The 15,642-nt window shown below is 44.2% G+C and overlaps 1 protein-coding gene across 1 annotated transcript in view; it reads left to right on the forward strand.

The window, feature by feature from the left end:
* The window catches only part of BMPER (BMP binding endothelial regulator), a 429,657-nt gene that overhangs the window by 283,151 nt on the left and 130,864 nt on the right, over positions 1–15,642 (forward strand). The window contains exon 13 of the mRNA XM_030204510.1: positions 14,556–14,892. Coding sequence (XP_030060370.1) covers positions 14,556–14,892 — 337 coding nt within the window. The remainder of the gene's footprint in view (positions 1–14,555; positions 14,893–15,642) is intronic.

Raw genomic sequence — 15,642 nt, forward strand, 5'->3', positions numbered from 1 at the left:
TTTATTTCTTTCCTCCTTTCTTCTTCATTTCTGGTCCTCAGCTTCTGCCTATTTTCTTCATCCATGTGCAGTTTTTCTCATCTCTTCCTTTTCCTTCATCTCATCTCCTTCCTCACTCTTCTCTCCCCTCCATCCATGTCCAGCATTTCTTCTCTCTCCCCTCCTCTCCCCTGCCCTGCATGCACCCATGTCCAGCAGTGACCCTCCTCTCCCCTGCCCTGCATGCACCCATGTCCAGCAGTGTACCCTCCTCTCCCCTGCCCTGCATGCACCCATGTCCAGCAGTGACCCTCCTCTCCCCTGCCCTGCATGCACCCATACCTAGCGACCCTCCTCTGCCCTGCCCTGCATGCACCCAGATGTCCAGCAGTGACCCTTCTCTCCCCTGCATGCACCCATGTCCAGCAGTGACCCTCCTCTCCCCTGCCCTGCATGCACCCATACCCAGCAACCCTCCTCTGCCCTGCCCTGCATGCACCCAGATGTCTAGCAGTGACCCTCCTCTCCCCTGCCCTGCATGCACCCATGTACAGCAGTGACCCTCCTCTCCCCTGCCCTGCATGCACCCATGTCCAGCAACCCCCTCCATCCACTAGGAGTGGCCTAGTGGTTAGGGTGGTGGACTCTGGTCCTGAGGAATTGAGTTCAATTCCCACTTCAGGCACGGGCAGCTCCTTGTGACTCTGGGCAAGTCACTTAACCCTCTATTGCCCCAGGTACAAATAAGTACCTGAATATGTAAGCCACATTGAGCCTGCCATGAGTGGGAAAGCATGGGGTACAGATTGTAAGCTCTCTTGAGCAGGGACTGTCCTTCCCCATGTTTTAACTTGTACAGCGCTGCGTAACCCTAGTAGCACTATAGAAATGCTAAGTAGTAGTAGTAGTAAATGTAGCAAAAATAACAAAATAACATCCACCCATGCCCAGCAGCAACTCTCTTATCCCCCCTGCCACCCCCTCCCGAGTTGTTTTATGAAATTCTTCTTCTCCTCCCTCCCTCCCGATCCGGTCCCTCACCGCACGCCCGCTTGTTTTTTAAATTCTTCGCTTCCAGCGCCGAGTCGCCGACTGTCCTGAGTCCTCCCTTGCCGATTCGCGCTTCAAAATGGCCGCCGAGACTTCAGCCGAAGTCTCGCAAGGCCGCCTCTGGAAGTCTCGGTGGCCATTTTTAAAGTGCAAATCGGCAAGGGGAGGACTCAGGACAGTCGGCAACTCGGCGCTGTAAGCGAAGAATTTAAAAAACAAGCGGGCGGTGAGGCGGATCCAGAGGGAGGGAGGAGGGAGGGAGGAGAGCCAGAGCCAGCTCGCTATTTGCAACAACCGGCTCGCAAGCCGGAAGAAAATTTAACAACCGGCTCTTGCGAGCCGGTGCGAGCCGGCTCCAGCACATCACTGCCTATACTATTTATTGTAAGGCACATTGAACTCAAACTTGTTTGGGATAATGTGGGATATAAATGTCACAAATAAATAAATAAATAGTTGTGGAAGAGAGCATAGCACATTATTTAGTACATACCTGCTAAAAACCTCATTTATATCTGCTATTCATTCAATTTGCACATCTGTATATGCCCATGTTTGATGCTGAAATCTTTTTAGACTAGTTCAGCAACCTGTTGTTGAAACTACTCTGTTTTTTTTTTTTGTATCAGTTAACAGGGTGAGTCTGGGGTATCTCAAAGAAAAATTGCTTCCACTTACCCCAGTGTGGCCATTTAGTTCTTTGCAGCTGTAATTGCTACAAGTGTGTGAAAGAATTGACAATCTTCATTTTTCCATGCAGCTCCATTTTTATGGAACTGTATTCCGCTCCAATTTCAGCAGAAGAAAGAATTCTGGGCCCTGTTTACTAAGGTGCACCAGCATTTTTAGGAATATTATGGGCATCTACACGGTTAGCACGTGCTAATGCTTAGCGAGTGCTAAAAAATGCTAACGCGCCTCTAGCGCAGCTTAGTAAACAGGGCACTCTGTGATTTAAAAAAAGAAAAGGCTGAGGACTGTCCGTTAGACCTGTTCTTTCATTCTTCAGTTTTGCATTCTTCTTTGCTTGTGGTTAATGGAGGTCAGTCTGTTAGTAAGGAAATGGAGATTTGAGATTTTTAATTGGGATGATGGGGTCTTTAGGGGAGGGATTAATATTAATATGGATGCCTATGGTACTTGTATGACTGTAAGAGAGACTTTTCTGTACCAACTGTGTTTTCTGAATACTACATCTCAGAATATATGCTGGAGAGAAGTGTAATCAAACTAAATAAATAGTCTTAGTACAAACTTAGGTTGTGAGCCCTCCTGGGACAGAGAAATATCCAGAGTACCTGGATGTAACTCACCTTGAGCTACTACTGAGAAAGGTGTGAGCAAAATCTAAATAAACAAATAAATATACTGTACTAAGGTTTAGTGCATATTCCCCTACATCAGAAACCTATTTAAACTACTACTACTACTACTATTTAGCATTTCTATAGCGCTACAAGGCATACGCAGCGCTGCACAAACATAGAAGAAAGACAGTCCCTGCTCAAAGAGCTTACAATCTACCAAGGAGTTGAAGCTAAGCACAAGCCTCCAAATCAACTTGGGTAGATCCAGGGTGGATTCACAGTGATCTGGGCCTCCAGGCACTAAGGGTCACGGACCCCTAACCACCTATGAAAAGTGACTAAACTAAATGGAAGCTAAGGGAGAGTGGGCCCCTTACAGTTGTGTGCTCTCGGGCACCGCCCATGGGTAGATCAATGGTTTTCTCAGGTAAGCTGAATCAAGTCGCTGGCATTCTGATTTAATAAGAATACTTAGGTCTCATTTGTTTGCAAATTTTCACAACCTTTTTGGCCTCTGAATGGTGAACAGAGTGAGAAATAATAATACCAATTGTTGACAAACCGATATTTGGGACACAATTAGTAAAAAAAAAATCAATTATGAATTTCACATCCTGAAAATGAGTTAAACAACACAGGAGAACCCCAGCACAAGGCAATCAACACCCTCCATTCATCCCACAGATGTGACAACAACATCCATTCACCAAAATGTATATGTGCCTGATAACCATCTCTGACCCTCTTCAGACCTGAATATATTCCCTGCTTTTCCCAGCTGGTATAAACTGAGGCCAGAGTAATGCTTCAGTCATACAGTTCTCATTACTTCTGAGAGAGATTATAGGCATTCTAGAGCTGGGATTTCCATTTCATGCTGTTCCTTTCCCTCTGATGCTCACATTTTTAATTCATATTAAGGATTTTTTTCACACACATTTTATTTAATAAATCAAAACCTGTTATTTAAAAGAGTAGCAAGAATCGCTGAAACTTAGCAGAGAGGTTTGTTAAGTCTGAGGCTATGACCTAAGTGTCAAACAGTGCACACATAGTTCTGTCCTCCTCAGTGCCGTAGCGAGGGCGGCTGACACCCAAGGCGGGTCTTCGCCCCCCCCCCCCCCGGGTGCAGCACGGCGCACCCCCCCCCCCCGAGCGCATTCTTACTGGCATAGAAGGCGAGGGACGGGCGGGAGGGCCGATCCGCCCTGAGTGCACGTCGCTGGGAGCTGCGTCGGCTCCGCTGGTTCCCTGCTCTCTCTGCCCCGGAACATGAAGTAACCTGTTCTGGGGCAGAGAGAGCAGGGAACTAGCGGAGCCGACACCCCCCCAGCGGCGTGCACCTGGGGCGACCACCCCACCGCCCCCTTCCTACGCCACTGGTCCTCCTGCTCCCTCCTATCTCGAGCTCCACCCCACGATTCCTTCCACTTCCTGCCCAGCTCAGTCTCCCTTGTCACTCCTCTCGCCCTTGTCAGCTGAAACAGCGGTTTTCGTCACTTTCCTAATCTGATCCTAGTACTCTCTCTGTCCCCTCTCTGCCATCTCAACATTAGCAGTCTTCTTACACCTCCCCAGCATTCTCTCTCATCTGTGTATTTTAATCTCTTTCTCACTCTCTGCAGCAGCAGGGCTGCTGTATCTTGGGTGATTGAGGAATGAGTTCTGCAAGTGAGGGTGCTATACAGCTCGAGGGGGGGGAGGGGGGAGATGTCTTGCCTGGTAAGTTGAATTCTGTTAGCAATACTTGGGGGATGATGTGTTTATAACTAAGACTCTATCATGTTTGGCTGCCTATATGGTTGGCATGGTGGAGACCTGTCAACTAGTGTTTAAGCATGGGTGACTGGGGCCCACTCAGAGTGGCCGGCGCAACTCTGGCCACCTTGTTTGGCAGACTGGATGGACCGTGCAGGTCTTTATCTGCTGTCATTTACTGTGTTGCTATGTAAGAGTTGGTAAAGGCCAGACTTGGGCTAATGGAGACCACTTGCAAACATGGATGTTATGAGTGGGTCATGGCAGCTTTATCAGATGCAGCTGAAGAGAAAAGTGCCTAGGGATCTAGACGTCATCGTTGATGATACGTTGAAACCCTCAGCTCAGTGTGCGGCAGCGGCTAAGAAAGCAAATAGAATGTTAGGTATAATTAGGAAAGGAATGGAAAACAAAAATCAGGATGTTTTAATGCCTTTGTATCGCTCCATGTTGCGACCGCACCTTGAATATTATGGGCTATTCTGGTCACCGCGTCTCAAATAAAGATATAATGGAATTAGAAAAGGTACAGAAAAGGGCGATGAAAATGATAAAGGGGATGGGACGACTTCCCTATGAGGAAAGGCTAAAGTGGCTAGGGCTCTTCAGCTTGGAGAAAAAACGGCTTAGGGGAGATATGATAGACCTTTATCAAACCCACCACCCCCAATTGTACACCACTACCATAGCCATTACGAGTGAAGGGGGCACCTATATGTGGGTTTCTGGTGAGTTTGGGAGGGCTCACTGTTTCCTCCACAAGTGTAACAGATAGGAAGAGGTATAGGCCTGGGTCCACCTGTCTGCAGTTCACTGCACCCACCACTAGACTATTCCAGGGACCTGCATGCTGTTCTAATGAACCTGAGTATAACATCTGAGGTTGGCATAGAGGCTGGCAAGTAATGTTTTTCATCACATTTTTAGGGAGTGGGAGGGAGTTAGTGACCACTGGGGGAGTAGGGGGACGTCAGCCCTGATTCCCTCCAGTGGTCATTTAGGGCACCTTTTTGTGCCTTATTCATTATAAAAACAGGTCTAGCTCAAAACGTCTTAGTGTTTGTTAGTCTTGGATGGTTTTGTTCTGTTCCATTGTGGCTGAAAAACATCCAAGTGATAGGAACTTCCAGATCCCGTCCTTAACACGCCCCTGACACTCCCCCTTGTGATTTGAATGCACTTCTGACAGACTTCTTAGAAAAATGTCGAAAACATGGTTTTGAAAATACCAATTTGGACGTTTTTTTGTGAGAAAAATGTCCAAATGCAGATTTATGCCATTTTTTGGATGTTTTTCTCTTTTGAAACTGAGCCCAATAGTCTCTGCCTCCCAGACACGCCCCCAGCACTAAAAAATAAAATCTATTTTTTGCATGTGGGAAGCATACATCGATCCTGAAACTACCGTGCACACCATGGTAGTAGTTTATAACCTGTGGGAAGGACGCACTAGTGCTTACTGCACCTTAGTAAAAGGGCCTCCTCCGAGTGATCTCTCTTTTATAAGTCACTTGCAGGAAAATTAATGGTTTCTCTGGCAATTAAGCTATTGTGTTCCAATTCCTTAAGTATTTGAAACAAATTGTATATTTGCATGACAGCATCTGTTTATGATTTTCAAGTTAAATTCGAATCGAGAGAATCTTTCTATCTATTTCAAGAAAATGCACTGAAGCCTATGGAAACAGCTTCAAACAAGACACCTTTAGTTCCCTTGACTATGAATCTATATTTATTTTATTTGATACACCCTTAAACAGCAAAATGCTCAAAGCATGGTACAAGGTACAAATTTCCAAAAATGGAAGTACCATAAATACAAAATATAAACTAGCACTAACAACGGAGACTATTACAGTACATAACACCATCAGGTCTAGGGCTTCTATTCTTAATTAGAGATTTTTCTGAGAGTAGAAAAAAAATTGGTGGGTGGTGGGATGGATCGTGCTACAGGTTCTGTTCCTCGGTACCTTGTCTGTAGAATCAAATATATATGTTTGTGTCACTCAGAAGTCGGCACAGAACAGATACAAAAAAATTGTTTGTGTTGATATTTATTTTACAATTTGCTATACTGCTTTAGCTAGTAAAAGGTCAAAGCAGTTTACAATAATATAATATGTAGCAAGTAGAAAAGGAAAAGAACTCCAGTTAAAATAGGACAGTTGATAGGCACACACCCAAGAACACAACCCCCCCCCCCCCCCAGCAATAATAAAAAAACCCCATCTAAATAAAAGTGGGCTACTTCTCTAAAGAACCACGCAGGCTGTGCATCATAACAGACAGCAAGTGGATAAAGTAAATGCCATCTGGAGATAATGAGTTTCTAGTAAGGACTTAAATTTTGGTAAGGAGAGGGGTATGTGGAATAATTACTGAAGACAAGTAGAACGGTGAACCTGTATGTAGAATCTTGTGAGTAGTAGCTAAAACCTTGAAAGGAGGATAAAAGACAAGCCGGGGAGAGTAAGAGAATACTAGGGGAAGTGGGTTTTTCCTTGATTTATCCAATAATTAACCTAATTTAACTTTTTTTGCAGTCAAGGTTATTTAATCAGTGTATATTGGTGAAGATGAAAAATCAGAAGCCCTAAACATGTCAGATGGCATATAAACTAGCATGCCCATGATCTTTATCCCATCTGACACATTAGAAATAGTCCAAATATCACAACCAATCATAGACGTAATAATTCAAGTACAATATGCAAACTTAATTAGCACATTCAGATCTTGGACATTTGGACTTGGCTAGAACCTAGGTGGGAGACTGTCTTGGGAAATTAGATGGTTTGGGTGGCAGGGGGCAACACCATACCACTGTAGTTTTCTGCAAGAATGTCAGTCACAGTCACCTGGTCAGCCACGATCCCCAAATCTAAAAAGGTATTTACTACCATATTCTAATTATTTATTTATTTTTTAACAACAAAGATAAGTGGGGCCTACAAAATTGTATTATGTTGGGAAATGAACGAGAAGGGCGGAGCAAGATGTCTGACTCTGTTCGACTGCAGTAGGAGCCGGGCATTTTTCCTCCTGCAGAGATTTTGCCTGTTACTTTCTTCTCTCGTTTATGAAGAAGAAAAGGAAGGGCAGTAGCAAGACCAGTTATTTGTTTGGGGTACTCCACTAAAGTCAGGTCTGATGGATTGTCATGTCCAGTGTCCTCAATCATCTATGAATGCCAGATGCCTACACTGCTGGGAGTGTCTGTGAAGCCGGCAGAAGAGAAGCTTTTCTTGGTGTCGGAAACATCTCTAAGCCAGGGTGCAGGGTAAGCTCCTCCTAATCCAGCTGCAATGAGATCTTCCCTAGTGGGAGGCCCATCACTAGCAGTTGAGGATTTATCAGTGTCTGAAGCGGTGGGAGTGAGAGAAGCAGACTGACATGGAAGTTGCTTCTACAGGATTTAGTTTTTTCCTTCATAGGCCTGCAACTATTTCCCTGGATTTTATTTGGGGCACAATAGAGGAGTAGGGTAAGACTTTGATATCACAATTCTCTTATCAAAAACAGATTGTTTCATTCTTAACCTGTACTTGCCCCTTCTGCTACCTCTTTCATTCCCTCTCTTTATAGGCCCAGCACTTGCCTATTCTGCTGAACAAAAAACGCCTTATGGCCTATCTACCACTGGCTCTCCCTGCCACCACACTGCCTATATGGATAAAAAAAAAACAAGATCAGCTGGTCCAGCCACTAATGATGCCTCCTGCACTGCCCTAAACTGCTGGGATCACATAAGTCAGGATGCCCCACTTCCCCAGCCATGACTAACAGAGGATCAGGCCCATCCCTCTTAATCTCTGCTCCTCCAGCTGAAGGTTTTGCCTAGGGTGCCCAATTTTCTTGTACTGGCCTTGTTTCAGTTGCAATCACCATCCTGATTTATTTCAGGAATCATGTCACTTTGTGACACAAGTGTAATGGTCAGGGGTTCTAGGATGACCATGGCTCAGACTCTCCCTCCTCTCTATCTCTCAACTTGCCATCTCTCCCTGTCTTCCCTCTCCGGTTCTTACCTTTGGTTCTTCATCTCACTCTACTTCACACATGAAATTGATATTCACAGTTGTCACTGAAGAGTTCATCTTTTAGCAACCACTTCTGATAAAGGGCAGTGATGGTCATGAAGACCAGTGACACAACCTCTACTATGACATCACCACATTAATCCCTCAGCTGAAGAGTCAAGGAGACAGTTGGTTCATTGCTTGCCTAAATAGCACCATTGTTAATTTATTGACAGTCGGCTTTGTTTCAAGTCCTGCTATTTCGTTGCACACCTCCAGAACATTTGTAATAGAATGCTATTTTCTCCTTAACAGTCACTTTAGTGCAGGGCTTTTTTGGAGGGGGTACTTGGGGGTACTGAGTACTGGCACCTTTTCTATTGTCTGCTAAAATTGACCCATGGACCCCAAGTTTTAATGAAAGAGCTGAGGCTCTGCACACCAATTCTGCCTTGTCATACATTCTGTGACCGGATACAGGGGGGCTTGGCTATTGTGGGATGGGTCCCTCAGTGATTACCCCACCCCTGAAGAGTGGCCTAGCATTTGAGTACCGGCACCTTTTTTACTAGGAAATACGCACTGCTTTAGCGTGGCATACTCCGTATTATATGACCGTGAATTTATCTTGTACTTGCCAGTTTTTGATTGGTTGTTGGCTGTAGATTCTGGTGTGTTGGTTACGACATGCCCCTACTTACCACAGTGCTAGTCATTCATAAGCTGTCTGTCTTCTTTGTCTGGTGACTTTCTGCTACATAACCGACCTGGAACCTTTTTGAACTAATTTCCTTTTCCCCAATGCAGCTGGAAGATACAGGTTGCTGCTTGTACATTGTTCAGGATTACTTAATGCAGGACGTTTATTGTACCTTGACTGAAACTACCAGTGGTTTCCTCTTATCTTAACTCCTTCCATCGTTTATCAGAAACTAAGCTTAGACCTACTGTATAAGTACAGCAGGTGGTTTAGAAAAGATTAATGTGGAATGCATGAAAAATAACTACTTGAAGGTTAATAGATGATGTTTTATACATCAATTGTTCTCTCTCTCCCTTTGGTAATGTACTAAAGTGTCAACAAAGAAGATTCTTGTTGTATATAAAATATCTGTTACTTGGCAGATAAAGTAATAAGTGTGGTTTTACTGGGACAATTTATCTTCCCCTGAATATTTTCTTTGGAAGAAACCTGTAGCAGCAGTAGAGAAACCAAGTATAATTAAAGAGAAGTTAAAATATGATGACATGTAATAAGTATACAGTACTGACCTAGATATATTTTTCAGATAATTGGATAAGGCACAACAGTTCCCATTATGCTGCATTGCAGGAACTCTTCTGAGCACTCTATCAAAATAGGGAGGAAGAATTTTGGCCCCTTATATTGGACCACAATCTTCTGTTAAACTTGCCATTGAATGGGACTTCTGAACAGTACAACTTGTCTAAACACCCTCACTCAAGAACAGCTTCAAAGTCTACAATTCAATAAAACTATTTTATGATGCTGTTTGAAAAAAACCAGAGGGGTAGATATTGAAAGCCAATTAAAGGAGTAGGAAAGCTTCTTAGCTTGTTTACTAGTTCTGAGCAGGCTCTGAGGGAATATTCAGTGGCAGTCAAAGAGGATATTCAGCAGTATTGTGTGGTTAAGTGCCACTGAAGAACCAGGGGACAGCCTGCTGAGCAGGTTTTAAACAGCCTTTCGTACATACTTAATCCCCACTGAATATCAACAGCAAAGATTTTAATAATTTAAAACTTAAATGCCATGACCATCATAATCACTCGGAAATGTCAAGACTTTTTTTTTTTTTAATGACACCAGCTGCTTTTTTAAGCCGTTAACAAAACAAATGCCTTTTAAGTACAGTGGGGGAAATAAGTATTTGATCCCTTGCTGATTTTGTAAGTTTGCCCACTGACAAAGACATGAGCAGCCCATAATTGAAGGGTAGGTTATTGGTAACAGTGAGAGATAGCACATCACAAATTAAATCCGGAAAATCACATTGTGGAAAGTATATGAATTTATTTGCATTCTGCAGAGGGAAATAAGTATTTAATCCCTCTGGCAAACAAGACCTAATACTTGGTGGCAAAACCCTTGTTGGCAAGCACAGCGGTCAGACGTCTTCTGTAGTTGATGATGAGGTTTGCACACATGTCAGGAGGAATTTTGGTCCACTCCTCTTTGCAGATCATCTCTAAATCATTAAGAGTTCTGGGCTGTCGCTTGGCAACTCGCAGCTTCAGCTCCCTCCATAAGTTTTCAATGGGATTAAGGTCTGGTGACTGGCTAAGCCACTCCATGACCCTAATGTGCTTCTTCCTGAGCCACTCCTTTGTTGCCTTGGCTGTATGTTTTGGGTCATTGTCGTGCTGGAAGACCCAGCCACGACCCATTTTTAAGGCCCTGGCGGAGGGAAGGAGGTTGTCACTCAGAATTGTACGGTACATGGCCCCATCCATTCTCCCATTGATGCGGTGAAGTAGTCCTGTGCCCTTAGCAGAGAAACACCCCCAAAACATAACATTTCCACCTCCATGCTTGACAATGGGGACGGTGTTCTTTGGGTCATAGGCAGCATTTCTCTTCCTCCAAACACGGCGAGTTGAGTTCATGCCAAAGAGCTCAATTTTTGTCTCATCTGACCACAGCACCTTCTCCCAATCACTCTCGGCATCATCCAGGTGTTCACTGGCAAACTTCAGACGGGCCATCACATGTGCCTTCCGGAGCAGGGGGACCTTGTGGGCACTGCAGGATTGCAATCCGTTATGTCGTAATGTGTTACCAATGGTTTTCGTGGTGACAGTGGTCCCAGCTGCCTTGAGATCATTGACAAGTTCCCCCCTTGTAGTTGTAGGCTGATTTCTAACCTTCCTCATGATCAAGGATACCCCACGAGGTGAGATTTTGCGTGGAGCCCCAGATCTTTGTCAATTGACAGTCATTTTGTACTTCTTCCATTTTCTTACTATGGCACCAACCAGTTGTCTCCTTCTCGCCCAGCGTCTTACTGATGGTTTTGTAGCCCATTCCAGCCTTGTGCAGGTGTATGATCTTGTCCCTGACATCCTTAGACAGCTCCTTGCTCTTGGCCATTTTGTAGAGGTTAGAGTCTGACTGATTCACTGAGTCTGTGGACAGGTGTCTTTCATACAGGTGACCATTGCCGACAGCTGTCTGTCATGCAGGTAACGAGTTGATTTGGAGCATCTACCTGGTCTGTAGGGGCCAGATCTCTTACTGGTTGGTGGGGGATCAAATACTTATTTCCCTCTGCAGAATGCAAATAAATTCATATACTTTCCACAATGTGATTTTCCGGATTTAATTTGTGATGTGCTATCTCTCACTGTTACCAATAACCTACCCTTCAATTATGGGCTGCTCATGTCTTTGTCAGTGGGCAAACTTACAAAATCAGCAAGGGATCAAATACTTATTTCCCCCACTGTATGTTCTAACTGTGTGGGACCCAAGATGGCCACAGACACTGATTCGCTGTGATTCCTGGCTCCTTATTCCTTCTGTCTCTTTTTTCCTACTCATTTTGATGCCTAAGAGATGGGGACAAGTGCGGATTCCCCCTCCTACCTCAACGTCATCTCTGGTGGCTCTGGGACAACGGGCCATCAAACAGTGTATCACAGCCTTTTAGCCAGTATCGGGTGTTCCCGCTGTGACAGGTGGGCGGAGACTGCCGTGCTACTGGGCAGTGATGTGTCACTGAGCCCGATTTCTCCACCACTGCTGCAGACTCTGTGGAGTCTGCCTGAGAGTCAGGAGCAGGTGGGGCCTGGTGTGGTGACCTCTGCTCTGGAGAAGACAATTACTTAGATGGCTGCTCCAGGAGGAGAAATAGCAGCGGAGTCCCCGGGTGGTGGAGAACCTGTGGATTCTCCAGGTGGAAGTAGGGGTGTTGTGGAGGCTCAACTGAAGTTTTTGACCATCCCCCCCCCCCCCCCCCCCCCCCCCCCAGTTAAGCTCACAGCTAAGGGGCATGGTTATAGTCATTTCATGGGCGTTCAGAAATTTACTCATGTAGTTATAGAATATGACCCAGTGTGCGTGTAGTGGATGCGTGTAGTTTTAGGCGCTGGGATATCAACTAAGAGTATTCTGTATACCGTGTCGAAATCTATGCGCCGCTTATAGAATATTCTTAGGCTGAAATGTTTTCCATGCCAATTGTTTAGGCACATATAGAATCTGGCCCTATGTGCCTAACTGCCAACAGGTGCAAGCACTTAAACCAGCCTTTGACATGGCATAAGTGCTCGCACCGAAAGTTAGGTGTGAAACTGTGAAGTTACATGAGTATTCTATAATGATGTTGTAAAATTTGCGCTCTCTACGCATCATCCTGGCACCTAAATTTCGCCTCACCAGCAAACAGACTCTCCAGTGGACTTTAGAATATGGCAATCAGAGAGCCATTGTTTTGAATACGATTAAAGAACACTGCTATTGATATTTGATCTCTAGTGCCGCTTCTTTTCTTTTGTTAGGATACTATGGTCACTCCCTACTCTGTTTGCTTGTGTGCTTTACTCTCCGTAGAGTGGTCTGTTTCCTTCTTTTTTTGTATTGGTTTGATCCACTTAAAATTTGGCACCATTTATTGAATTTACCCCTTACTGTGCACTCATGTTTGCTGCTATTGTGCAGTAAGTACAAAATCTTACCACACTTTAGTAAAAGGACCCTGAAATGAATCTAAATTTATTTGGATTTTGCTCACACTTTTTTCAGTAGTAGCTCAAAGTGAGTTGCATTCAGGTACTGTCAGCTGGTCCCTCATCCAAAGTCTAGCCTAGGTCAGCCCTGCTCAGCTTCCTCAGACGCACTGCCACACTCTGGTCTTTACTTAACTCTTTATTCAGCTTCAGTCCGTACTGCCAGTATTGCTGCTCTTTCTATCCACAAATGCACACCAATGGCAAGACTTCTTATAAATGAAAGTTTATTTGAGCAATCCATAGCAGTACTGCTTATAGCTTCACAGTGGAACTTCTTTCTCACCTCAGTCCTGCACACAGCTGGAGGAAGCTTTACTGTGCCTTTACTTTTCAGACACTGTGTTCAATCTCTCAGCAGTTAATATACTTCTACACCTTTACAAAATCAGTATATTCCTTCACATGGTCACAGTTCATCAAACAAACAAATCTCTTTAATTTCTTCTACTCCGGTGCTTAATCTCTGCAACAGCCCTTTCTATTCTCTGAGGCAAATTACCTGGCACATCTTTCCCACAGGGTTTTTCCCCATTGCCTCAACTTTCTTTCTCCAGTTTTCCACAGCTGGCTCAGCGTGGCCACCAGGAAACCTCTCACTGCATTCTCCTTAGTTTGAGCCAGAGCTGCAATCTCCATACCTTCCTCCTCTAGCTCCTCAGCTATCTCCATTTTATCATAATCCCTAGTCCCCTCCTCCCCTGGCTCTCCCACCTGTTCCTCATCACTTTCATCAGAAATCATTTCCCAATCCCCGCCTCCCAGCTCCTGTGTGACTTGCCTAGGAAGAGAGGGTTCCTGGGACTGGTAGTTCCTCCCCCTCTTCAATACTCGGGCTGGTCTCTCGGCCACTAGGGGGCGAACCCTCGGTGTACTGGGAACTTGATACTGAAACTTTCTCTTTCTGTAACCTCCTACCTGCTTGAGCCCCTGTTCCTGTATTCTTTTGGTCCAACTTTTCCCTGCCCCCTTACAGTACACTGGATATTTCCCTGCCCAGCTCACACTCTAAGTTTGTACATGAGGCAATGGAGGGTTAAGTGACTTGCCCAAGACCACAAAGAGCAGCAGTGGGATTTGAACCAGCCATCTCTGGATGTAATAACAGGTGCTCTAAAACAAAAAAACAGAGAGGGTTCAAAGCACAAGACAAAGTCTAAACAGCAAAAAAAAAAGTACCAGGAGCCTTCACAAGTGGGGCAAAGTCTTTAACTGTATGTCATATATCATTGACCCGACATGGGCTGTGTTTCGGCGTGAAGCGCCTGCGTCAGGGGTCGTTTGCGCTTAATCCTCTAAAATGAAGAGAATAGCTGAAAGCTGAGTTCACATCAACAGTAACGCACCAAATGTAAACGTAAAATGCCTCCTTGCCTCGCACAGGATCGCAGCATTCCTCTTGCTTCAGAAACAGTCAAGGCAGGTGCTCTAAGCACTAGGCCACCTCCATGAAAAATGTTAGCGATTGTAATTGTTAATAACTGCTGCTTTTATAATTGTTTTTTTTTTCTTTATTTTCCCTTGTCATTTGTGATATTGTATTATTCTTAAGTTATATATGTCTTATTTGCAACCTGCCTAGACTGGAAGATAATGGGGAAAATAACTTTTAAAAATGTATACATAATACATCAATAAAATGATTTAAACATGATTTCAAGAACCTGTTTCTTGTTCTCTTCTTTTTTAGGACTGGAAATCTCTTGGGATGGAGACAGTTTCGTTGAAGTTATGGCCGCTCCTCATCTCAAAGGCAAGCTCTGTGGCCTCTGTGGCAACTACAATGGGCACAAAAGAGATGACTTGATCGGGGGAGATGGCAATTTCAAATTTGATATAGATGAATTTGCCGAGTCCTGGCGGGTGGAATCCAATGAATTCTGTAATCGGCTGCAAAGGAAGACAGTGCCTGAACTGTGCCAGGGGACAGTGAAAGTCAAGCTCCGGGCCCACCGCGAGTGCCAGAAGCTTAAAGCATGGGAGTTTCAGAGCTGCCATTCTACACTAGACTATGCCATGTTTTATCGGTAAGTACTGTACAATCACAGTGATAAAGAAGTGAGAGGCATCGGCCGTGACTGTCCTGGGAGACAAATATATAGCATGTGGTATTGGTACATTTCTTGTAACTCAGGAGCCACAAGTGCCTCTTCAGCACCCTCAGGGTGGTGTCATATTATTATTGAAATAGTAAAGGGTGAAACAGGGAAAAGCTGGTATTTGAATGTGACTCCTTGAGATGTGGCTTGTTGCTAAAGTGGCAAATTGTAACACTTAAAACATAGTCTAGAAAAGTACTATTCACTACCAGTGTCAAAAGATTACCAGACGAAGAGGTTAATGACTGCATATAATTTTATTTTTACAAATGCATTTTTTCATCATTAAATTTAAAATTACACTGCAGAGGGCAAGTAGCCCAATAAGATTCTGAGAAAAAGTGCAAATTTCTTTTAGTAGCTAAACTAAAACCAAATGTGGATTACAGATGAGCAGTAGGGTGGAATGTTTGCTGGTGACGTTCTGTATCCTTTACTTCCTGGTTTTTAAAGCTGAACATTCAGTTTAAATAATACAAGGCAAGCAAAAAGGAGAAACAAACCTCACTTAACCGTGAGCAACAAACAAAACAGTGATGTAGATCCGAGGAGGATATCAAATAGTCTTTATTGGGAATATTTGTATTTGTACTTATTTTTTATTTATTTAAGTTTTTCTTATTGAAGAGAGATCCTATCATTACAGGTTATTTAATACTGCCAACAATTTCACTTGAG

Source organism: Microcaecilia unicolor, chromosome 1, assembly GCF_901765095.1.
Source record: "Microcaecilia unicolor chromosome 1, aMicUni1.1, whole genome shotgun sequence".
Taxonomy (NCBI): Eukaryota; Metazoa; Chordata; class Amphibia; order Gymnophiona; family Siphonopidae; genus Microcaecilia; species Microcaecilia unicolor.